At 33.6% G+C, this 25,406-nt stretch overlaps 1 protein-coding gene across 42 annotated transcripts in view; it reads left to right on the plus strand.

Annotated features, from left to right (window-relative positions):
• Positions 1-25,406, plus strand: part of RIMS1 (regulating synaptic membrane exocytosis 1) — a 290,925-nt gene that overhangs the window by 157,785 nt on the left and 107,734 nt on the right. For 27 of the 42 annotated variants that reach the window (XM_052675412.1, XM_052675535.1, XM_052675145.1 and 24 more), the window contains 13 exons: positions 627-694; positions 1,228-1,338; positions 2,656-2,755; positions 4,221-4,344; positions 9,294-9,340; positions 10,474-10,586; positions 11,546-11,676; positions 11,992-12,163; positions 12,269-12,425; positions 13,668-13,739; positions 18,854-19,010; positions 19,562-19,687; positions 23,479-23,541. In XM_052675412.1, the coding sequence (XP_052531372.1) occupies positions 627-694; positions 1,228-1,338; positions 2,656-2,755; positions 4,221-4,344; positions 9,294-9,340; positions 10,474-10,586; positions 11,546-11,676; positions 11,992-12,163; positions 12,269-12,425; positions 13,668-13,739; positions 18,854-19,010; positions 19,562-19,687; positions 23,479-23,541 (1,441 nt within the window). The remainder of the gene's footprint in view (positions 1-626; positions 695-1,227; positions 1,339-2,655; positions 2,756-4,220; positions 4,345-9,293; positions 9,341-10,473; positions 10,587-11,545; positions 11,677-11,991; positions 12,164-12,268; positions 12,426-13,667; positions 13,740-18,853; positions 19,011-19,561; positions 19,688-23,478; positions 23,542-25,406) is intronic. The other 15 variants (XM_052675142.1, XM_052675210.1, XM_052675329.1 and 12 more) reach the window with 4 other exon arrangements.

The following is a 25,406-nucleotide window of genomic DNA, read 5'->3' on the forward strand; positions in this document are numbered from 1 at the left end:
TATTCTTGAGGTATATAGTTTGTAAGTTTGTCCTGAGCAAAATGAAAGATTGCAACCTCATAATTGCTGTTGATACTATTTACTCTTCTTGTGTGGCTGTTTTGCCTGGTAATCTGTGTATTCTCCTCCAGCTCTCGTGTCCCTCTGTCTGTACTGGTTGTATTGATTAACTATTCCGCAGATTCTAGAATGTGGTCTACCGTTCTGTCCTTAACTATAGCTAAGTGCCTGTTTTGTGAAGTATTCTCTTTGGCATCATCATTAGTTGTGGTCCTATGTGTATTTTATTGGGATGAAGGAGGAGGAGGGTTGTAAATACTGTGCACTGGGGTCTGTTCTGGGAAGTCTACTGACAAAAAGTGTTGGAGTGCACAACTAGTCCTGAAGTGTGATTAATGAAAAAATAGAGGTCCAAATAATTGTGTTATTATACACTTCTTTGTTTCTTCTTATAGTTAGTCTATCTTATTTTCAAACTGATATGTTGAATTTAATTCAAACATTGCAGTTTTTGTATTCACTTCATCAAAATATTGCAAACCATTAAAATCCATGCATGAAGAAGTGATCACACATCTTCCTCTGTTTGAGAGATTACACATTTCTTTCTATTCATATTCCTCCAGGTGACTTGGATTATTACTGGCTGGATCCTGCCACGTGGCACAGCAGGGAGACATCTCCTATTAGTTCGGTAAGCAACAAGGAAAAAGAACGTTGTAAGTATGAACTAAAATGATTGCTGATAATTTCAGTTTGCTATACATATTTAGATATTTTAAAAAAATTATGTACAGTGAGTGTGAAAATTTGGTTTCGTGGATCATGAAAATAAAAATCAGAAAGGATTTTTATCAAAATCTCTACTAATTTTTAATAGATTTCAAATCCAATACTAACCACAGAAGAAGCAGTGAATGTGGTACTGCTCCCGGAGAAATTAGTAATATTTTTTTCTATTAGAATGGGAAAGGATATTATTGTATAATGAACATGTATGCTTTGTGCAACATACATTTTATACTACAGAACAGAACTTATAATTTTCAGGGTCCTGAAATCAATAGCAAATGTCTAATCTTATTAGTAGCATTCTATTTTAAATAATAAATTGTATTAAACATTTAATTGTAATATAAACCTAGCTGTAGACTTACTGCTGAAATTTTTTACATAGTGGTTGCATTTTTATTTTTATTTTTGTTCACTGCTTGTTTTTATCAACAGCATCCAGTAACGTGGCAGCCTTCTAAAGAGGGAGATCGCTTAATTGGGCGTGTTATTCTTAACAAGAGAACAACCATGCCAAAAGAATCAGGTGCATTACTGGGGCTAAAAGTAAGTGCTACATGCTTCATGGGTTAATGAATGACATTTCTGCTGACCTGACTGTTTGGAACCTTAATGCACCAACTCAGAGTACTCTTCAATTACTCCAATTCATTTAGTGTCCCAAATTACTCATTTTGTACTGGACTTCACAGATTTTTGTCCCTAAGATGCCAGAACACTTAAAAGGAAGCCTTCTGGAGACTGCTGGCCAGTACAGTGTTCAAAAATATGTGTATTTTTATTAATATGGAGCTCCAAAAATGACTGAGAAACTTAATTTAGGTGTCATCCTCTTTCCACTGAAACCAATAGAAACAGAAAACAAGAAACAGAGGAAACATTCCCATTCATTTACAACTAAGTCAGCTTCTACTTGTGTTCAAGCTCTCACATGTGGTCTAGGTTGCTGGCTTATTGTGGTGGGAATTAAATCAGGAAAAACCCCTGTGAACTTGGTAATGGCATGTCACTTATTCCTCTCAAAGGGAGAGAAGATAAAAACAGCTTTGTTCTACTAAACATTTTGTAGTGTTTTGCACAAGGCTGGTTTTTGCTAGCAGCAAGCATAATTTTCTTAATGTGAGACAAAAATTTGGCCCCAGTAGGGAACATAGATTGAAAGGCTTCTCTGTTTTTTTGTTGTTTTGGTTTTTTTTTCGGGGGAGGTTTTGTATGATGTAAACTAAGCTCCAGGTAATGCATTCACTGGTAAACTTAGCACATTCCCTTTTCACAACCCTGTTGGCGGGTAAGCTTCTGGGTCTTTATGGGTATGGATCTATATGAAAACTCTTACTAGTAAACCATGTAGGCAGCATGAAGTAATAATACCTAATGAACTACCATTTTACTGTTTCATTTCATTGTAAAACTCATCCTAGAATATTCTTGACAGAAGTACTGACTTCAGAGAATGAGATGGATAGAGAGGATAGCAAGTCAGCAACAATGCTTCTTTTGTTTTATATTTTATCAAAAATTGAATCACCTGAGAGACTTTTTCTTTTTCCCCTTTGTTTACCCATTTGTGTAACAAGCAGACTGCTTCAAAACAAAACACCATTCAGTTCTGTTTAATAGAAGACAGAAGTTGATCTTCTGTCTTCTGATGTGCTTGGATGGGAGGCCAAGTTTTTAACTGTAGCAGTGTTTGTGTGAACTATTTGCAAGTGTTCCTTTTTGGTGTATTGGCTGATTTTTTAGTTGTACCACTAATGGTGTTTTGGGGATTTTCATGCTTTTGGTTTGATGTTCACTTGCAATTTTCACATATATTTGATGTATGTCTGTGGCTTAGAAACTTACCAATTTATGATTTTCCAGGTTGTTGGAGGAAAAATGACAGAATTAGGACGACTCGGTGCCTTCATTACCAAAGTGAAGAAAGGTAGCTTGGCTGATGTGGTGGGGCATCTCAGAGCAGGTAAATCAATCAAATACATACAAAATATATTGTTCTTGACTTCTTGTAATGCATTTGTTAATTTATATTAACATCACTTCTTTGATATGCTAATATATGGTGAATAGATAAAAAACACTGTAATGTTCTTATGGAATGCTACAATTTCCTACATTTCTAGCTTATTAATGACTACATTTGCTTGGATGTATGAAAAAAATACAATACACTTCTGGTCTGTGCTGAAGTGCCATGGTTGAATTTAACTGGTATATGTTTGCTTTCTTATCTCAGGAGGTGTTTTTTATACTCTGTAGAAGCAACATAAAAAACTTATGAAACTTACTCAATTGTGTCAAAAACCCACTGCAGTAATTTTAATAACACTGCAGTGTCACCTGAATGATGGATGCAACAGACATTATTAATCCTTTCAGCGTGAAATGCTACCAAAAAAAAAAAAAAAAGAAGAAAAACAGCTCTATGAAATGATTCTGAAGTATTTAAAGTATTTAATGTACATAATAATTATTTATTGCTCTTGCAAGTGGGCACATGATGAGTCTCCAAAAGTATCCTAGTTCGTATTGGCATTTGTTACTTTTTTTTCAATTTGAAAAACAAGTTGTTATTAGCACCCCTTATTATAGATTTTAAGTGCAGAATGAGTTACTGAAAATTACAAGAAAGAAAATAAGGATATGTGTGGTATCAGATAATGGATGCACAATTCTGGCCAATACATAGGATGGCATGTGAGAGTGTAAGATTACCTTATGGTTCCTGCAGTTTAATTGAATACACTGATCTTTATTAAGAAACTATAATTAAATACTTTTATCTTTTCAAAATAGTACTAACGTGCAATGCAATGTACATATTATTAAAATTCTGGAAGTGACAAGCTGAAAAAAGACACTTATCTAAATATCGTTTACATCAGGTTTTGGTTTCTCTTCTTCTCTGGCATCCTTAGAAGTAATGATTTAATTCTGACTTTTCTTTTTGCTCATTTGACACAGACAATGAAGACTTTCTGTTGAGAATTCAAACTGCACAGTATATAAAATGTAATGAAAAATGCTGATTAAGGTTAAACATTAGATATTTGTTTCCATTTTTTGAAGATTAATTATTTATTGCCAACATTTATTACTGTGAGTTAAAGTTACTGTTAGTAAAGTTTTACTGTTAAAGTCTTCTTCTTAAAGAGACTTTTATTGTGTAGCACAGTAATGTTTGCTGTATTACCTCTGAAGTACTTAATAAATTAGGACAATTTGTTTCATTCATTTTTTTTTGTAGAAGTTGTAGCTACATTCTGTGAAACAAGCCTTGGTAGTGTCTCAAAAACCATTTTCTGGATTTCAACATAATTTGTAAATTTATTTTGAGCAATGTAACTTAGTTATGTACGTTTCATAAATGTTTTGTGCTTCTTTGCAAAAGAATATTGAAATGAATTAAAATTCTCTTTAACTTCAAGGAGATGAAGTTCTAGAATGGAATGGTAAACCCTTGCCTGGAGCTACAAATGAAGAAGTTTACAACATTATTTTAGAATCAAAGTCAGAACCTCAAGTTGAAATTATTGTTTCGAGGCCTATTGGGTAAGGCTAAATACTAGCTTCTTAAGTACAGTTATTAGTCCTACTAATTGGACTTCTAAAGAGGTTATTTGTGAGTTCATTGTTTTTTATCTTTGAATAATGGAGTGTGATTGACTTTCCATTGCTGACATTCTGTACATTCCATTTTCGTCATTGCCTGTTGCAGTCTTGGGCCTTTATAGTGATTTATCAGTATAAATGATTTGTTAGGAAGCAAGCATTGAGTATTGCAGGAATTATGTCAATGCTAGTGGGATTTTAAAGAGGTTTTCTTTAAAGAGAGGAAAAAAGAAATACAGCTGTAACTGAAAAAGCTGTATTTGGCTTTTTTCTTTTTTTTTTTAGAATTATAATTTTTATTTATTATAAATCTGCGTTTGGTGTTTGGCAGTAACAATTCTTGCATTCTTGATTTCTGAAGAATCATCTGTTTGAGTTGATAAAACGAAGGTTCTACATTTGTCACAATTGCTTTACAGCAATATTTTACACTCCTTCCCTGAAAATGACTCTAATGGGACTATTTTGAGTGATCTTACAGGATGGAATTTCAATAATATTGTAAATTGACAATTAGATTGCAGAGATGAGTCACATGGTTTACAATAAGAAGTGACTCTTGACTAGTTTCAGAAAAAATGTGAGAGGTTTAAATCTATCTCTACTTTTTAGCCTTCACAGAAATCAAATGCTCACTGTATGTCTCTAGTACCAGTAACCTGTAGGTGGATAGTGAGCTGTTTTCTCATTATAAATGCATGATTCTTTCATTTTGAATGTGCTGGATTTCATCCTAATTATAAGTTTTATATTTCTCAATTATGGCAAAGTTTTTATTTTGAGAAACAGAAAGCGCTATTCATTTTCCTTCTGACTAAAACATTCTTCTTGTATTTCATATCAGCTTTTGGTGTTTGGTTTTGTCCACACTGTGCAAATGTAGATATACCTTGCAAGTGAACTCTTCCTTTTTAATGGCAATCACTATTAAAAGTATTTGAAAGTATTTAAATGAAATTAACATTTGTTGGTAATCTTAATGGCAAATTAGAGCTTGATGCAAAAATAGTGGTTGTTTAGGGCCCGAATTAACATCCAGAGTGAAACAGTATGGCAGTAGAAAGCTTATTTGACATTCTTAAGTCACAGGTAAATTAAGAGACATCCCTGATCAAAAATTGACATTCAGTCTTTATGATTTAAAATCAAATGCCATGAGTGGATTTTTGAAAATTTAATTTTTATGTTTTAAATCAGGAGAAAAGAAGTATTGGACTGGACATAACATCATTTCTCAATTAAGGAAAATTGATCGGTTCAACTGATACAAAAAAGAAACTACTATATTAGTTTTTTAAAAACTGAGCTTTAGATATCAATGTATTTGTAAATGTCACATATCCTTAGATTTTTATCTTGATTCTTAAATTGACTTCTTGTTTATGAATTCTATAAATGTACAGACTTCAAAAAACAAAGTACAATGTGGCCAATTCCACTAATGTGCTCTTGAAAAAAAAATCCAGGGGAAATACCACAACTGTTGGACTAAGTTCTAGAAAATAAAGTGTATTCAAAAACAAAGGCTGCTTCTAAATCTGAACAGCAATTATTGCACTAATGAAGCAGAAATAGGACCAATGAAATGTAATGTTTTGCTTTGTATGACCCACACGTATTTCTTTCCAGACATAAGCAAAAACAGAGAGCATCAAATTACTCTTTTATTTTGACATAAATGGAGTCTTAATATGGAGGTGTTTATATGCTATAATAATTCTATCCTTGTAGAACTGTGTTCTGCTTGAATTATTATTTTTTCCTTTTCCTTTTTTTTTTTTTTTCTGCAGAGAGCAAATAAATAACCCAAAGGGTCTAGAGCATGCAACTGTTCAAATTTAAGGATCTCTTTGTTTTCCCTTGGAAATTAGATTAATACCTGTTGTTTTACATCACATTGGGATTTACCTCTCTCTCATCTAAACCTAACAAAAAAATCTCAGAAAAACCCCACCCAGGCATTATGTGACTAAGAAAATCCTGATGTGAACAACAACAACAAAAAAATGATGAGCACCACATCCTGTACATGATTTTCTTGTTTGTTTGTTTGAATTTGTGGATGTTTTGCTTTGGATTACTTTTTTTTTTTTTTTTTCCTTCTGGCTTCTCCTTGCCTTGTTATTCCAACTATGTGCTCATTTCACATTCCTGATAGTGAATTTGACTTAATCCAATTGATCTAGTATAGCCAAGATTTGTATCTACTTTAGATTCTGATTCAGCAAACTTCTAGCTGCTTGATAAAGCATTAATTGGTAATCCATTACACCTAAAATTCCTGTGAGGGAATAGGTTCCCGAAAGACCTGAAAAATGATATTTCTTCTGCATAATTTAAGTGTTTTCATCTCTTAGTATTAATAATGCAAGTAATGTAGCAGTACATCTAATGGTCTCTTTTTAAAAAGTCCTAGTATATTAGGTCTAAAAAGCCTAAATTTAATATGGTTTTGCTAAAGTAAATAATAGGAGGACTGGAAGGCCACAAATTAGACGGCTGCAAATTACAAAATTGATGTCTATACAGTTTGCTTAGTCTTGTAAATTTGGATTTCTGTGTCTATCAGTAAATGTAATTTTGAGTAATGGATAATTGTAGGGTGTTTATGAGAGAAAAATGTGAAGAATTCAATACAATTAGCAAATAAAGGCATAGCAAATGGTATAACCACAGTAGTACCACAAAAACAATTAGTAAAAACTAATTGACATTAATACTTGTGATTGCATACACAAGGTAGGTAAGAAACCATTTAAAATTAGATTTAATGGATTGGCATCTAAATATGAAGGGGAGAAAATGAGCTATGAATATGCATGCAGTGGTAGAGGCTGTTAATGTAAGGCAGCATAGGCTTTGGCAGCACACTGTTTGAGAAGCGCTCTGGCATGGTAACTGTCTCTTGTGTGTTCTGGTGAGCTCATATGGGATAGTGCAGGTAAAACAAATTTTTCTTTATTTGTCTCTTGTTTTCCTTGTCATATACAACTTATATTTGCTTGGATTTCCACAAATCTTATTGCAAAAAATGTTGTCTCTGCAGTGTGATTCAGTTCCTGTGTTGCTGTACCCTAGGTCTTTGCAAGGAGACTGAGCCTCCATAACAAACTAAACAGTGATAGATTTCAGAGAGTTACTAGAGTAATACAGTTAATGTAAACTGCAAATGGATCCTTTTTTTCCTTTTTTAAAAACCATTTATTTTAGCTAGTCTGGCTTTGGTTAGTTAAAACCGTTTCTTCTATGTCTTCTGAAGATTTTTTTATAGTTGTTGTCTTTCTCCATCCACCCAGGTATGTAGGATGAACTTCCCATGTTGAAATGTTTCTTATACCTATAAGCCCTCTTTAAATATCCTAAATTTTGTATTCTTATGAGCAATGCTGTGCTGCAGAAGAGAAAGTACATATTTCTAGCACAAGAGATATTGCAGACTTAATGTCATATTGAGCAGGAAAATCAGTTGGAATAAACAAATATTTCAGACTGATGAAAATTTCCTTGGAAACAGAAGAGAGAACATGCTATGAAGTCCACACAGCAGCCCTGCTGAGCACTAAGTCATGTGTTTAATTGTGAAGGAGTATTATGCCATGTCAAGAGCAAATAATGCAGTTGTATTTCCATGAGTTTGAGGAAATCACAGTATTCTTTACTCACAAAGTCAAGGAAAAGTCAAGAACTTTCTTGGTTAGTGCTGAGATGAAGTCTAATGCAAAATGTTAGTTGGGAGCCAAAGTAGGTGTTGTTAAATCATGTGTACCAGAAAATTAAAAATGCAGAACTTGAAAAATAAATTTAAGACTGGTTGGTTGGGAACTATTACATTCACTGTCTAACTTAAGTGTCTGTTTCTTTGTTGAAAGTAGCATTTTTATATATATATATGTCTTAGTTTTATTGACTTCTAAATCATTAAGGCAATGTTTCACTGAACAGAAAAATACCTGAGTACCTTTAAAATGCTCACCTTTACACTTAAAATCTTTAAATGTTCTTCAAAAATAGTATTTTTGTTTAAATTTTGAATTAGTATTTGCAGAAGAGAATAGTTTCAAGTGAACTGCTGAAGAGCTTTGTTTCCATTTTCTTGCTCTGCTTTTCTAATATTTGCAGAAAAACAGTTATATCTTGCCTTTGCAATGTATTTTCAATGCTTGTTGAGAGCAGGACAGAATGAGGAGCTATCATTATCTAGACTGTGGTGGAAAAGTAATTGTGTTGATGACAAAATTTTGACAGACGCGTATGGATGTAACTGGTTTGATTTTGTTTATGTGTATGTGTTGGATGTTTCTGTGTTGAAAAAATTCTATACCCAATTGTAACGAGTTGTGATATTTTTTTAGCCTTTGAAGAAGTGTATTATTCTTTTGTTGTTTAACATTTCTAATGTTTCTTGGTTTTTCTTTTTTTTTTATTGTAAGACATTTTCATCAGTTTCATTCTGTGAACTCCTTGAGACGTTTATATAAAGATTACTAGTGAGTTAATCTCTGTCTTCTGTTTAGTTTGTAAATGTTTCCTCCAAAGAATAGTTGAGTGTCATTAGCTATACTGCCATTTACCCCTTCTCTTCATAAAACCTCTCAGGCTTTAGATTGTGAAAATAGTAGAATCCATCCATAATATTTACATCATAGCACTCATTTTGTCTTCTAAGTTTGAAGGAAGTAATAGTTTCTTGTTAAGATTTTCATGAAACCCAGTGAAAACAATGAACTGGGTTCAAATATTTCCCCCTTCTTTCTCCATAATCCATCAGAACAAAAAGAGATATGTTTCTGAAACTGTTTCTTAGAAACATGTTTGTTACAGAAGAAGGTACTCTTCCTCATTCCTAATTATTTTGTGTTCATTTTGTGTTATTTATTCATGTTTTTTAGTGATATTCCTCGGATTCCTGAGAGTTCTCATCCCCCATTAGAGTCCAGTGAGTACATTCTCTTTGTTCCTTTGACTGAGCTTGATCTTGTACTCAGTACATTTTTTGCTATGAATTTTTGGAATGCCTACCATGCAGTGGGAGACTGCGTTGTCTTGAGATTTTTATGTGAAAAAAAATTGTTATCTGAATCTTGTGTGTTAAATTCTAAACAATATAGATTTGATTAAAAACTATATACATTTCAAATGTTAGCAGGATTTTACTATGTTCTTTTGTTACTTGTGCTGTTAATACCATATGGGTGTATAAGCCATGCCTGAAGAAGTCATTTACTTGTTCTAGCATAACAGAGGAGATAGGTAGAAGAGGCTGCCAAAAGTACAAACAAATGGCATCAGGATTTCACCTCCTGCACCATCCAGCCTAAGTCCAGAGTTTCTGCTTCTCTTTAACTTATGGAGAATGCAACCCTATGGTGAAATTTTTGTGTATGACACTTGAAAAGAACAGTTTCCTTAGCTGTCATTTGAAGTGTCAGCTGGGTTGCATGAGAGCCATGGCTTCCAGCCCTTTCTCATCTGAGCCTTGCGTGAGAAGCAATGAGAAACTTTCTTGGGTCCAGCAGGGCCACTGAACTTGCTATGCTGCTCCTTGCCTTTCGTGAGCTTGTCCTTGCTCATGTGAGCTCTGCTTCACTGATAGAGAACTACTAATCTCCTGCATAGACAGGAGTGTCCTCTGTGCCAGATGCCTGTCTTGCATGTCTTCCTGCCTCTGAATTCTCAGGAGTTAAAATCACATTTCAGAAGCTACTATTAAAAAAAAAAAAAAAAAAAGAAAAAGAAAAAAATCATTTACTCATTAAAGTTTTCAGCTATGCACTCTGTACAATGAGGATATTTTATTCAAGGCATGGTATGTCAATGATAGATAAGGAACACTTTGTAATATGTTATTTAGAGTAAAAGAAAAAATGTCAGGTTTAATCTGGGTTAAGAGTATCTAGACTATTTTCACCACCTCATTTGCATCAGCTTAAAAAAATTCTGTATGCTAAGACATTAATACTATGCATAAAGACAAGCTTTATTATGTTCAAAGAGAAACAATTCATAAATTATCCAAATTTGCTTTATAATTTCAGATGGAGAGTTCATGTGTTTCTTGCATATTTTTAGGTTCAAGTTCTTTTGAATCTCAGAAGATGGAAAGACCTTCTATTTCTGTTATTTCTCCAACCAGCCCTGGAGCCCTACGGGATGCACCACAAGTCCTACCAGGGCAGCTTTCTGTGAGCAGATTTTATTTTTCCTAAGTTAATAATGAATGAATGAATGTTTATCAGATGTTGGTCCTTCAGCCCTCTGCCTTCCCAAGGTCTATTGGGAAGTCAAAGGAAGTGACTGTCGCTAGTGAAGTCTAACATCTTTCAAATGTGTAAGTATACATTCACTGTAATCACAGCAGAAGTAAAGAGTTGTTGTCTTAATAAATGAGAACATGCAGAAATTTACACTGAGGAGCCCACAAACATGCCTTCTAATTTTTCATGCTGTGCTCTTTTGCACTTGCAAATAACAAGCACCATACCACTCTACCTTCTTTACAGGACCAAATAAAGAGCTATGTTAACTTATACTGTAGAAAAATGCAATTGAATTTAGATAAACTTCACCTCCTGGAATTCTCTGTAATGTTAATTGAAACTGTATTTATTAAACACACAGTGAATTCTTAGACTTTGTTATTATATATTCTTAACTTTTTATATTGATTATATTAATTTCTAAGTACACAGCAGACTCAAAAATTCTGTTACGATCCTACGAGGAAAGAATTTAGCTGTATTTTATGCTTTCCCTTAGACCTTTCTAATGTGACAGATGAGAGTAGGTAGATTTTCAACATGCCTGAAGTTTAGCTGCAGTTTAGCTTCCTATTTAAATGTAGATTCAGAAGTGCAAAACTAAGATGATGCTGGCTTGAATGAACTTACAGGTACCAGTGATTACAGTAAGTCATGTAAGTATAATTGAGTAACACCATTTTATTCAGCTAGGTGAATATGTAAGTCTTTGGTATACACCAACATATTTTATTAATAGATTTGTAATTATATGCATCTCATTGTCTCTTGGGAAAATAAATGTTACTTCTAAATTGTGATTAATGTGATGCAATATAAAAATTCCCTTTTTTTTTTTTTTATTTATTTTCAATGTTTTTTTTCTGGTAACTTGTTTCATGTAGGTGAAACTGTGGTATGACAAGGTGGGACATCAGTTAATAGTGAATGTTCTACAAGCAACAGATTTGCCACCAAGAGTAGATGGACGGCCAAGGAATCCCTATGTAAAAATGTATTTTCTTCCAGACAGGAGGTAGTACTTCAGTTGAGAAAATTATTTTGTAATTTATTGAATCAATTTTTAAGCGAATGTTTTTGAATTGCAATATTCTTTTATATGTATTTTTTTCTTATTTAGACTAATTATGAGAAAAAAATTGCAATAGAGGTATTTAATTCAGTATAAAATTAACTCTCCGGACATTTGGATGAATGCAGTCTGCTGTACAGAAAATACTTTTCTCTTTTAATGCATTATCAGATCAGGAAAAATGAAACCAATAAGTGCTGATGAGTTTATGGCTTTTTGTGATTTACAAACAATTTACAAGAAATATTTATGTTACAGTGATAAAAGTAAAAGGAGGACCAAAACAGTAAAGAAAAGTCTAGAGCCAAAATGGAACCAAACTTTTCTCTACTCGCATGTCCATCGTAGAGATTTTAGAGAAAGAATGCTTGAAATAACAGTATGGGATCAGCCAAGAGTCCAAGAAGAAGAGAGTGAATTCCTTGGAGAGGTGACGCACACAATCACATTTATCCTGAGTTTGATATTTATTTTTGAATACATGTTAAACTTACATATTAAAATTTAAATTAAAATGTGATAATTTTCCTCCTAGATTCTAATAGAGCTGGAGACAGCGCTTTTAGATGATGAACCACATTGGTATAAGCTACAGACACATGATGAATCTTCACTACCTCTGCCTCAGCCATCACCTTTCATGCCAAGAAGACATGTCCATGGTGGAGAAAGCTCTAGCAAAAAATTACAGAGTAGGTCCAATCCATTCATCTTTTTTTTTTTTTTTTAAATTTTTAAATTTGAAATCCTGGGTATGTTGTACTGATATTTAGTTTTCACATACAAGACAAAAACGCTATTTCAGAGTCTGTTGGTGTTATACAAATGAACAGCAAAAAGAGATGCCTTTGCACGTGCCAGCATTTCACCTGTGATGCATAACTTTCAAGTAAATGAAACCTATTTGAATCAATTGATTTTCACTAGCAAAATAAAATTGATCAAATATTTGTTTTCATAAATCTCCTTTCAAAAGGAAAAAATCCACGTTTGTTGGATACTTTTGTAATAATTAAAAGCTTTTTATTTAAAAAAGGCTTTGAAGTCTTGTGAGGTGTAAAAACACTTCATTTAAGTTTAGTTTCAGCTTCCAATGTACTTTTATATACCATACCATATAATCAGATGAAAGAAGGAATGTAAGCAGCAAAGAGAAACTGCTTTGGGAGGTACAGTTGTTCTGAAGATTCTGATTCCAGGTTTGTATGATTCACACTAAAAATAATGAATGTATTGAAATATTTGACTGTTGTAGCCTCTCTCTTCATTTAACTTAGTAAAAGATATATTTTAAAATGGGAAAGATGTAGGACGTTATTTTTAATAAGCTTTCAAGCTATTTTTCTCATTATTATTATTATTTCTTTTTAACATAAAAGTCATTAATTCCAGCCAACGAATAAGAAATTGGGCATATTCAGGAGTGAATTGTAGAAATGTGATACTACTTTAATTACTGCCTGAGAATATGTATAGAGATAGCAAACCAAAGGTTAGTTTTCATGAGATATTTGAACTTTTTAAAAGGCTGTCAGTGCTGCTTCCTCTTCTCCTTTCTTACCATATGCTGCCACCTCTGCTTTCCTGTTCAGCTGATTCAGCTTGCTCTACTCACTGAAATAGCACAAAAGTACCTTTTTTTTTCCTTTATTTGAGAAATAAAGAAATCTTTTTCCTTGCTTAGTGAGCTAAACTAACCTCGTAGAAGAGTACTGAGGGAAGAAAGGCAGAGGAGGCTGCAGCATCTGTGAACCTGTTGGGTTGACTCAGCTGTTTGATGAGACATCACCAAATCATTGATGCAGTTTAATTCTCCACTTGTACTGTTTAGACTTAAAATCATCTTTTCAGTTTTAGTACTACAAATGAACCTATTTTTACGCTTTATAACATGGCCAGATGTTCAGGTATTTGTTTACCTTACTGTTGTGCAGGATCTCGGCCAATCAGTGATAGTGACATCTCAGATTATGATGTTGATGATGGTATTGGAGTTGTTCCTCCAGGTGCGTGGGTGAACAGCATGGTCCTGCTTTCTTTTTTCTTGCTTGCTTATTTATTTATTTTCATTATAACATTTCAGAATATTGAAGATACTGGTTTTAGAGAATGCATAGTGGGAAGAACAAGTTTTTCTGATCATTCCATGGTTCTTGTCCTTCTCAAATATGGTGAATTAAAAGATTCTATAATTCGTTCATTGGTATTCCTTTTGCATACCATTCTTCACATATGAACCACTTGATGGTTCAAATTGTTTACCACGTAATGTTCCAAGCATTATTAAAAATACTAATTTAATTTTAAAAATTGCTTTACAACAGTAATTAGGGTTTCAGTGTTTATTGCAAGCATGTTTTATTTTGCTTTTTGCTTGATACTTAGATGTAAAATAGTCTTCCATAGACTTTATTGAGAATGCATGCTGTAGATTATGATGCATGTAGCATGGCTGTACCTTCTATAGTTTCCTTGAGTCTTCATGAACTACCATTACCCTAAATGTTCATAAATTTAGCTTGTACCATGGTTAGACTTGAATTTATCATCCTTTTGTACTTTGGATGCCATATTTTTCTATTTCTATTTGACTGTTGTTATAAGTCAGGTGAATAGGTTTCAGAATTGTCCCAAGCTATCCTAAGATTCGCTGTTTCATTGGCAGTACTAAATCATTTTTTCCATGTCCCCGTTGACAATTACTGAATTAAATCATGGCAGGTTTTAGAAAGTCCTCTATCTCCCTGATCAGAGTTTAAAATAGTCTGACAGTTTATTCATTATATATTGATTAAAATACATTGTACATTTTATTACCACATATAGATACAAATTTTGCTTTTTTTTATGTGTTAGGGTACTTCCCTTACTTTCATACAATTGCATATGAGCAACTAAGCAGGAAATTTGTTCCATTATGTCTTATAATTGTATTTGGTTTAATGAAGTGATTAATCTTGTTATTTACAGAAACTGAGAACCTTTAAGCTAAAAATAAATCATAGGTTTCAAAAATGTGGCATACCTATGTATGCTTTCTTACCTCTCAATACACATACTTAGAGCAGGAATTTTTTTTAAGCTGCCCATTCCTTAGGGCATTCATTTGAAATAAACCGTTTCCATCTAGCCAGAAGCTTTCAAGAACGTTCAACTGAGTACATTGGACTCTATTCTCTGGGTCAACCCCTGAATCACTACAGTTCTTACAGAAAGTTCTTAGGACAGCGAGTGCTTGAGCGCAGCTTTGAAGCATACATGGATCTCAAGAGATCACTGCAGAAAATTGCAGAATATTGCAATGTATACCACCGGATTTTTTTTAGAATCGGTTCATGGAACTGTTTATAAAAGGTGTTTATACTCACAGCTTTAAAGTGACTTCAGTTGAAGCTCTGCTTAACACAGTTTATTTTTGACAAATTTTTGTGGTATGCCTATGTCTGTTTACATGAATATTATTTTAATGCTCTCAGCCTCTCCTCAGATGTACGATGCTCCAGGCTTTTAATTAGCTTTGTGGTCCTGCTCTGGACTCCGAGTGCTTCAACTCTTTGTCTTTCTTCTATGATGGAGCTCAATATTCCAAATGTGACCACACCATTACTGAGTATATAAAAAGAGTCAGTAAAGGATTTATAAAAACAAAATAAAATATGATCTGAGGCATTAGTGGCTCATATTGAGTTGGCAGTATACAAGAGCATATTAATGAGCTGTAATGCTTTTGAGTAACACTCCAGAATAATTTATTCTTCTATCTAAAATTGTCTGTATAAATGGTTGTGTTGTACTTAACATTCCTGAAGCAGCAGGGTGACATCAGCATAACACCTTGCATTGCCTGTATTGCCTTTTTCAAAAAAAAGAAAGTTAGTGCTTTAGAAATCAAAACATTTTCATCATCCATGCAGTTTCCATTTCATGTCACACCTGACAGTTTCCCATGACCACCTGAGAAACTTCTTCTCCATGAACTGCCATAAGCTGTATTGCTGCTCCCATGCAAAAGAAAGAATTCTTTGCTCACTCTGGAGAGCCCAGAACCTTTGTTTTTGAAGATACGAGGAGATGTTACTGTTGCTGTCCCTGTCATGCTCACTGTGGAACTGTGGATGCAGTTTAACCAACTGAACAAAAAGTAAAACGTAGGAGAAATATTATTTACTGTTGCTCTGTCTGTGCTATAAGCTTTGTGTTCACCCAATGCACAGGTTTTAAATATTGTCTCCAGGTAGCTCAGCTATGAAGAATATGCAGGGTAATAGCATCTTCATATGCCAGATGTTTAAGTGCACAGGATAATCTTAGGTATTGGTTTCTTAGTTGGACCAGAAATACTCTGGAAGCACATTTTAAATTGAAATTTATTATTGAAAACTTGAAGCGCATTTCAGAATAGTTAAAAAGGTTAGAAAGCAGACTTGGATTTCTTTGATTTTAATGTTTAATAAATATAACCTAGTTTTTTTGTGTGTTAGAGAGTACATGATTTTACATGAAACATGTTATTTTTCCAGAAAATATATTCTTATGCGTAAAGTTCAAGTTTCATTAGACTGGGAAAGGGAACACATCAGTTTTTGTTGTGTGTAATCATTTGTCTTCCTCTGACAAAAATACTAGACATTTTCTGCGTCAATCTTATTACAGAAAATGAGGGAATCTCCACTGAAATCCTGAGTGAGTCACTGTTTTGCTTCAAAGTTTTCACCCAGTCCTTGTACTTATGTTGAGGGTATCCTGATATTTCTTTCTAGTTTTATTACATGGCTCTGAAAAACATTTTCAGCAGATAAAATACTCCAGCATCGCAGTGCATCAAAACCAATGTGACTTTGAAGTCTTTCTTTGTAAAAAAGTTTATGAACATTGGAGTAGATACTTTCTGGGATCAGGCCCCTTTTGTAGTCAGTACTCACTAACCCATTGCCATTAAGTGGCAAGCATTTGTTGTGCGTGTTGCCACTAATTTGCATTCACCAAGTTGTTGGGTTTTTTTTATCTTTCTTTGGCTTTCAGAAGATAACAGCCATCCTGCCCTAACTAATATATTATCACATTTAAGATTTGATGCCACGTTTGTTCATTTTATTTCATATGCCTAACTCGGTGCTATCTGAGAACAGTGCAAATATGCAAATGCAACACTAGCGTTTGCTTCTGAGCTACTTTGTGGTTTTATTGTGAATCTTTTCCTTTGTCCCTACCCTCTAAGATCTATCAAAAGTCATATTGTTTCCTATTCCCCTAATTGATTGACTTTCCCACCTCTCCCTGCTTCAAAAGATGGAAAAAAAGAGATTATTTCCCATGTTCTTGCACCAACCATGAAGTGTAAGACAATAATTGGAGAAAGTAATAATAGACTTGCAGAGGTTTTTCTGCGTATGTTTTGAGCTGACATTAACAAGAAATTCCATAGTAAAACTGTCTGATCATCTTTTTTGAATCATGTTTCCTTCCCACTCACCTTCTCTGTCTTATATTTGTAGTGCTCAATAGTGTATAACAGATGGACACATTTCTGGGGGTTGTGAAGTTATGAGCTTTATAATCAGAGACAAGGGCCTTAGAGGTTCTTGGATGACAAAATACACAATTTAGTGGGCCCCTCTTCTGAATTTTTGAATTATGTTTATTAATGTGAATCTGTTTTATGGTAAAAGATTATTATCACTTTTAACAAAATGCCTTCCTTCTGGTCTAATGCTGAGATAATGTATTCAGATGTTAAACGTCCATTAGAATTACATTGGTAATCTGATGAGTAATTTGAGAGAAATAATGCGAGTCTTACCTTGATTCTTGTAATCAAAGTTCAGAGTTGTAGCTGAGCATGTTGTTAAGTGTCACTTCACCAAGTCTGATACTGACTTCATATACAGGCCATACTTTTAAGAGGCTTGTAACAATGTGGTATATTAGAAAAGAACTACATGAGTTACTCAAATTATGCAAAATAATAATAAAAAAAGAAAAACAACCTAAGCCAAAAACCTTGAAACACTAGAGAAAGAAGCACAAGAAGTGCAAAGCAACCTGTTTCATTTATCCAGTTGAAGATGTAGTATTTAGATGATGATCTTTTCCTGTATGGAGAGAAGATTTCTGATACAGGCTGCTTTTTTAGCTAAATGTAAAAAGCACAGTACAGGTGTTCGGTGCTAAACAAATGCAATAGAAACAGCAGAGGGATTTTTTGTTGGTTTGTGATGTTCAGTTAGGGATGACTAAAGAGATGACCTTTCCTGTAATTCAGGGAGATTTTTTTCTCATCTAAATGTCTAGATGAGAGCAACTCTGACCAAATCCATGTAGGATATTCTGGAAAGGTAGCAAGCACCTTTTGGAAGCAGCACATCATGCTGATCTTCATTTGGTACAGGATTTTTAGTGTGAGGTTCAAAATGTGAACGATCAGTATATTATTTAGAAAAAAAGAACAGGAATATCAGCAGTTAAACAAATGGCAGAATGATAGTACATTTTTAAAGTTCTATGCAAGAAGAGATTATGAAAAATATTGCATTTCATTCATAGTATTTGGAAAACGTGGTCTGCAGTGGATATGGTGCTCAAAGTTTTATAGAATATGGTATAAATGGTTGTTATTTTTGAAAGTAGGTAGCTTTGACCAAGTTGAGTGGGAGAGCATTTTTATATTTAACTGAAAAAAAGTCAGAAAGAGGCTTTATTTTTGAGGAATCCTGTGTGAGTCTGCTGTAATACACAGGCATGGCTTCTCCATTTGTTAGATGAGGTAAACCTACACTACTTAGATTCGTTTCAAATATTTGCTACTGAATGACAATTTTGAAATACGAATTACTATGTGTACTCTTTCCCAAGATAGAAAATGGACTCAATTCTCTCCCTCACACCTTCCAGTGTATACTGAAGGTAATCTCAGTTTTTCTGTCTCTGCACATATAGAAATTAAAGGGTAGTCCTAGTATTTTGTCCTGGCTGCATGATATGTCAGGATATACGAGAGCTGAATGACCACCTGACAGTTTTGTAAGCATTTAGTTGTGTGTTCCTTAATGGACTAACCATCTGAATTCATTCAAAATCCACACTGTTATTCTCTAATTTCCTTCTGTTGCCCTCTTACCAGTAGGTTATAGATCTAGCACTAGAGAAAGTAGATCTACAACACTAACTGTGCCAGAACAGCAAAGAACAACACATCATCGTTCACGATCTGTATCTCCTCACCGTGGCGACGATCAGGGCAGGACCCGTTCACGTTTACCAAATGTGCCATCACAGAGGTAGGCATCACAAGTGAGTGAAACTGGTCGGTTTCAAGTTTGTACAATCTCTCACTGGTATCTGTTTACTTTTCTTTTATTCAGCATTTTGTAGAAACAGAATTGTATTTCAATTTAATAGTTATTTGGACTTGATGTATTCTTTCAGTAATCATTCAAGCGCAGCCACGAGATTAATCATATCTTTCTAAGAGTTACCTCTTAGTAATATTTTCCATGTGATTCATCTCAGATTTGGAAATGCTATTCAGGTAGTGACTGAATCTTATATGAAGTCATGTAAGCATTTTTGTACGATAATAAATAGTGCAGTATACAATTTGTATACTATGAATATAACTTATTTTGAAGTAACAACTAGCTTAAATTACCAGTTGTATTTATAATTTGCTCAATCAACCTGTACCATTTAATTGTCTATTAAGCTGTATTGTTTATGAGGAAAACAAGATTATCACACATATGTCTGCCTTTCAGGAATTTTTAATTGTCCACTGAAGTATAACATTTGTGAGAAAAACAAGATTATCATACATATATGTGCCTTTCAGGAGTTTAGATGAAATTCATCAAATGAGAAGATCACGTTCTCCAACTAGACACCATGAGGCCTCCAGAAGTCCAGCTGATTACAGATCCAGAGACATGGACAGTCAGTATTTGTCTGATCAAGAAAGGTATACTGTCAGTCTGAACTTGGAAATAAGATTAGAAATGTGTTTGTCAGTTTGCCCACTTTTCAAATGTTTAGCAGAAAACTACAGCCTGTTGATAATGGGGAAGGGTCAGGTAATCATCCTCACTGCAAAAAGTAGTCACAATTAAATTATCTTTGCCTTTTTTGTGGTGAAAGTCTGCACTGGGTTGACAGTGATAGAAGATGTCTGGACTAATGGTTCTTAGCTGTTTGTCCTAGACTACCGTGCTGTTTGTTTCATGCACACGTGCCCTGAGAATTTGCTTAAAGCCATAAATCTACATATATTTCCTAATAAATCGTGTAGCAGAGACCAGAGAAACATATTTGTCTGTTTTGGTAGTGAGAGAAATACTAGGATGACTTCCTACCATGTGGGAGTTGAATGCTACAGTTTATTTTCCTATGTGAATATGTTTTGGATTTTTACCTTTTCAGTCTCACAGAATTTTATATCACATTTTGGTGAACTTGGTACAGTATACAAACATAGGAAGGATAATTACAGTGCTTGTAATTAAGAAAAATCTCCAATCATTGATGCTTGACACTCCTTGGAATATATGAAGATGCTCAGAGAATATGTTCTCTACTAGTAGGCATTGTTTTCAGTTATTTAGGAATATCTTCAAAGAATGGAAGAAAATTAGAATGATCTTCCCTGTTTTTTGTTTTTTGTTTTGTTTTGTCATGATGTATGTATGGGATTTAATCATTTACTTGAAACTGCTTAACATTTCAGTGTCCTACTTTATAGGCAAGAAGTTTATACAGAATTGCCTGAGTTGGATTTTTGTATCAGATTTCCTTTTAGAGATGAGTTGAAATGCTTTTTAACTATAGCAACATTGCACTTACAGTTAAGCTAGTTCAAGAAATTTCCACTTGTTGCAGATGTTTCATGTTATTTATTATAGGTAGGAATATATTCAAAGTATTACTGAAAATATTTATTGGATAGCTTTCTTGTTCGACAGATTTGGAAGAGACATTTAAAAGTAGCTTTAATCATTAGAAAGAAATAAGTAGAGTTGGCTTCATACAGATTTATGTTATTGCCTCGAAACATAGTATAAATGACAATACATACATGAACTATGTCTGTGAGATGCACTGGTGCTTTTTCAAAGATGAGCCATCAGAAAGAGCACAGCAGCAAAGCACTGCTGGATTTTTTCAGATGAATAGGAAATAGTCTTCAGTTTGCAGAGTTCAGAAGATACTTTTCAGAAATTTAAAAGATCAGACATGAAGGATGTACGTGACTTATAGGATTAGCAGGATTTAATCAAAGGTTCCCTGAAGTTACTTTCCTCAAGGAACCATCTCTCTTTTTTTTTCCATTTGCTTTTCCCCAGATACCTTCAGTTGTTGAAACTTTTTAACTCTTGAAGGCTTCACTGACTTCCTGTGAATAAGAGTAGAATCACAGAGTGGATCAGACTCAACTTGTGATTTTTATGTTGTTGCCAACAGCCTCATTGTTGATAGAATCTTTCACATCTCAGGGTATAAAAAAGTAAATATTCAGTATTGGTACCAGTACAATGTCTTAGTATTAACATTAGAGCAAGTATTATGTTCTTCATTTACTGATCCCATCATCTAAGTATATTCTTGTAGATACCAAACATAAACTTGATCGGAAAAGTGAGTATTTTTCTGATAATTGCATGGCAGAAATTGCAGTTGCTCATTACTTTTGATCATTTTCTCAGTGATCTTAGTGATCCTAAGTTAATATTGAATATTTCTAAGGAAGCTTTGTAGACATATCTATGATATGCTCTTAGAAAAGTGTTTGGTATGATACACTCCCAGCACAACTGATCGGTTCACTTTACCTTTTTTTTTAAAATATATTTGTATGTATATATATTTATGTACGCACACATATGTGTACATGTGTGTATAAATACATGTATATGTATGTGTGTATATAAAACTGTTTAGGAAAATTTTATATTAGGAAATCCAACAAAGGAATATACTTCCCTCTCAATTTAGCATCATCATCTGATTCTCAAGTACCCTATTTCACTTTTTGTTTTATTCCTAAATAATGTCTGCTAATCTCAGTTCTTAAGTATTCCCATTAAGAAGTTCTTATTCTAAAATAATAATCTTTAATATAAATTTCTCCAAAGCAGCTTTATTGTAGAACTTCCAATATCATCTTACATTGTAAATAATCTGTTACAGATTTTTTTGCCTTGTTTTTGTTTTGTTTTGTTTTAATTTGAGGTTTTCATGGTGGATTTGGTGTTTATATTCCTTTTCTCAGTGAAATATTACGGTTTGCCATGGATGCATTTCAGGAGATATCCTTTGGCTTAGCAAAAGTAGAATAAATATTATCAAATTACCTTTCACAACTACTCTTTTTCAGATTTTATCCTGTTTCTCAGAAGGATTCCTGTCTCTGAAAATTAAGCAGTGCATAGCATTTTATGATTGTAGTGTTTTTATGCTAATTTCCTCATTTCTTGAAAGAAAATCTCAAATATCTTAAGTTACTGCAGAAAATTCTTTTCCTAATACACATGTATTTGTAATTTGGAAATTTGCATATAAATGCTGTTAGTGCTCTAACACTTGGAATGGAATTTTTTCTTTAAAAGAAAAAACAATTCAGTTTACCTTTAATACCTTTTGTTGCATCGAATTCAGGCTGGTGATTCCAGATACAAACTGAACTCTCACTTGTTACTCAGAAGCCATTATTTTAGTTTTCCGATTTCAGAACAGTAGAGTAATATTACCTGTGTTGCATCAATTAAAGTAATCATTTTATAGTGGTATGAAGCACAAAACACATTGAACAACTGCTACTTCATTTCTTTTGTAATCTTTTCTCTTTCTGTCACCACAGTACTTCATACGATTCCCTGCTTATTTTAAAATAGCATGTTTTCATGAAGTTTAGCTTTACTTTCATATTTACAATAGTTTGTGGGATGTTGGTACTTCGTCTTCTTGATCATATTGAAGTGCATAAAACTACAAGATTAAGTCAAGGGATGTTTCATATCATAATCATACTTACCATAGGCATAAATATGTCTTATTTTTACCATCTTTCTGATGCTAGCACATGTTCAGTTGCATCAAATGAGTAATAGATTAGTTGGCTGATTTTCTGAATTGGAAACAATAAGAAACAAAGAATCTGATAACTGATCAGCTATTTTTTTGCTTTGTTATGATAACATTGAATAATACTGAAAATAGCTGTCAGTCAGAACTTCTATTTTAACAAACATATTCCCTGTTAATGCATATTTTTCTTTTTCCCAGAAGGACAAAAAAAGGATTTACTCTTCCCATAAATTGGATTGCAGTGAAGTAACAAACTCTCCCTCTGTTTTTCTTGTATTCTTTTGTGGCTTAGAGAAAAACAATCACCTATCTTTTTTCTAAAATATTTCTTTGATGCATAAGAAAGGAGGTTATTAGAGAAATGTAAATGATTTATGGAGACAGCTTTTGTCATGAGGAGCTCTGAATCAGTACTGAATTTTAATGGGAGAAACCTCATGAAACTAGGTGAAAGGGTTTGGTTGAAAATGTAGTTATTGCAGGCATTTTTTTTGGCTCACATACTTTGAGAAGTGCAGTCTGGGTTTGAACATTAGCAGTCTATGTATTTTGGTGGAAGTTTCTTTGTTATTTTTTTTTTATGTTTTCATTTGCGTTTCATTGGCATAACCCATGTCATCTAATGCTTCATAATTATATCTGTTTCACTCACCACCCATCCTGTCTGTGCAGTGAGCTTCTTATGCTGCCCAGAGCAAAACGAGGAAGAAGTGCAGAGTGCCTACATACCATCAGGTAAATACAGGAATCTGGTACACCTCTGGTTAGTTGTGTGTGCTTTGTGTGCCCGGCATACAGTAAGTACAGACCTTCACAGTACATTGTGATTCAGGTGTCAGTTATTCTTTGTTTGTTTTTAATCAGCTGAAGATGCGTATATCTGTGTTTGTTTGTACTGATATATGTGTATCACTAGTAAGGGTTAAAGCAGCTAAAGAATTCCTGATTATGCAGTTGTTTTTTTTTTTGGGGGGTGGGGTTGATTATCTGTCTAGTCACAGTAGTCCTGATCACCAATGCATGGCAGTTTTGTTATGGTTTCAGACATTTTTTTTCAGTTGTTTTTATGTTTTTGTTTATTTCCATTTCTATGTCTGTATTATAGCCAAGCACTGGCCAACAATCTTTACTCCTTGTGACACCTAATCTCATGCTGACTTTGGACATTTGAGGAGAAAGCAGAGGGATGAAGGAGGGCATGATTTAAAGGCATCCTCCTCACAACCCTAGATTTTAGGGAATTAGTAATGCTTCTATGTTTTTCCTTTTGAATTGTGCTAATAATTTGATCCAGGCTTAAACCTTTCAGTTTATGCTCATTTTCAATCATACAAAATGTGTTATCCCAGGATTTGACACTCTTTTTCTCAACTGTTGCCAGAGCTAAATATAACTAACTATCTTACTATCTTAATCAAGCAAATCTACCTTTAAAAAAAAAAAAAGAACAATTTCATTGTCATATTTCAGCCAAAAAGCTTCTGACTCAACATTTTAGATTTTACCTTAATCACTTATTGAACTCCCTGTTATTTTGTGTCAGATTATTGTCATGCAATATCTAGATTTCACTACCTCTTTTCTATGGCATTTTTCTTTCTACTATATTTTCCATTGCTTTACTCCTTATATATCCCCAGCTCTGTGCTTTTTTTTTTTTTTTTTTTTTTTTTTTTTTTTTTTTAAATAATCAGGTAATAAAGATTATAATTTTCATTATAATTTTGCAGTGACAGAATTTAAATTCTCAACGCACAGAGTAATTATTATATGACGAGCTTTTGTCACTCTTTGCCCAGCAGCTGTGGATTTTCAATTGTGTTACTAGGCAGGTGGGCAGCTAACCAGCTAAAAATTGTGCATGGGCATCTACATAGTTAGGTTAGAGGAACACTGAATTCAGAGAGTGAGCCGTTCCTTGTGTTTTTCCTTGTTATAATTTCCTTGATATAGAATCGCCCTGGAAAAGACCTACAAGGTCATCCAGTCCAGCTGTCTGCTTATCACCTATAATTCTTGCTAAACCATGTCCCTCAACACAATATCTAAACATCCCTTAATTAGGGTATGATTATAAAGAATATTTAATTAGGTTTTGAAGCTGATATACCACTTCCAAAAAAGTTCAACATTCAGAGATGCCAGATGCAAGTATGTCTATAACTGTCTTTGTGGAACTACATATCTCTGTTTTAGCAAGCTTTTTGTGCTTAGCTTTGGAAGCATGTCTCAGTTAAAGTCTCTGTAGGTCTAAATAAAGCATTACTAAGACAAATAAATAGCAGCCTAATCCTTCACAAGAGCTTGTATATTTTAATTAAAAATCTCATTAGTAGGAATTTAGATTACTTTCATTACAAGAACAGTGTCCGAGCTATAGTAGCATTGTCATGAATTCATGGGCTGTACTAACAAGAGTGTAAATTTAAAAAAATTGTCCACCAGATAGCTATCACAGCAGGTGAATTGAGAAGAATATACATTAAGAAATCTCCTCATGCAGATATTACATATAGTAGAATATTATGTGTTTATTTTAAGTTCTGGTCAATTTTGCTTTACTATTACTTGTCTTTTTGTTTCTGGCATGTTTTTGTTTT

Source organism: Tympanuchus pallidicinctus, unplaced genomic scaffold, assembly GCF_026119805.1.
Source record: "Tympanuchus pallidicinctus isolate F22 unplaced genomic scaffold, pur_lepc_1.0 scaffold1, whole genome shotgun sequence".
NCBI lineage: Eukaryota > Metazoa > Chordata > Aves > Galliformes > Phasianidae > Tympanuchus > Tympanuchus pallidicinctus.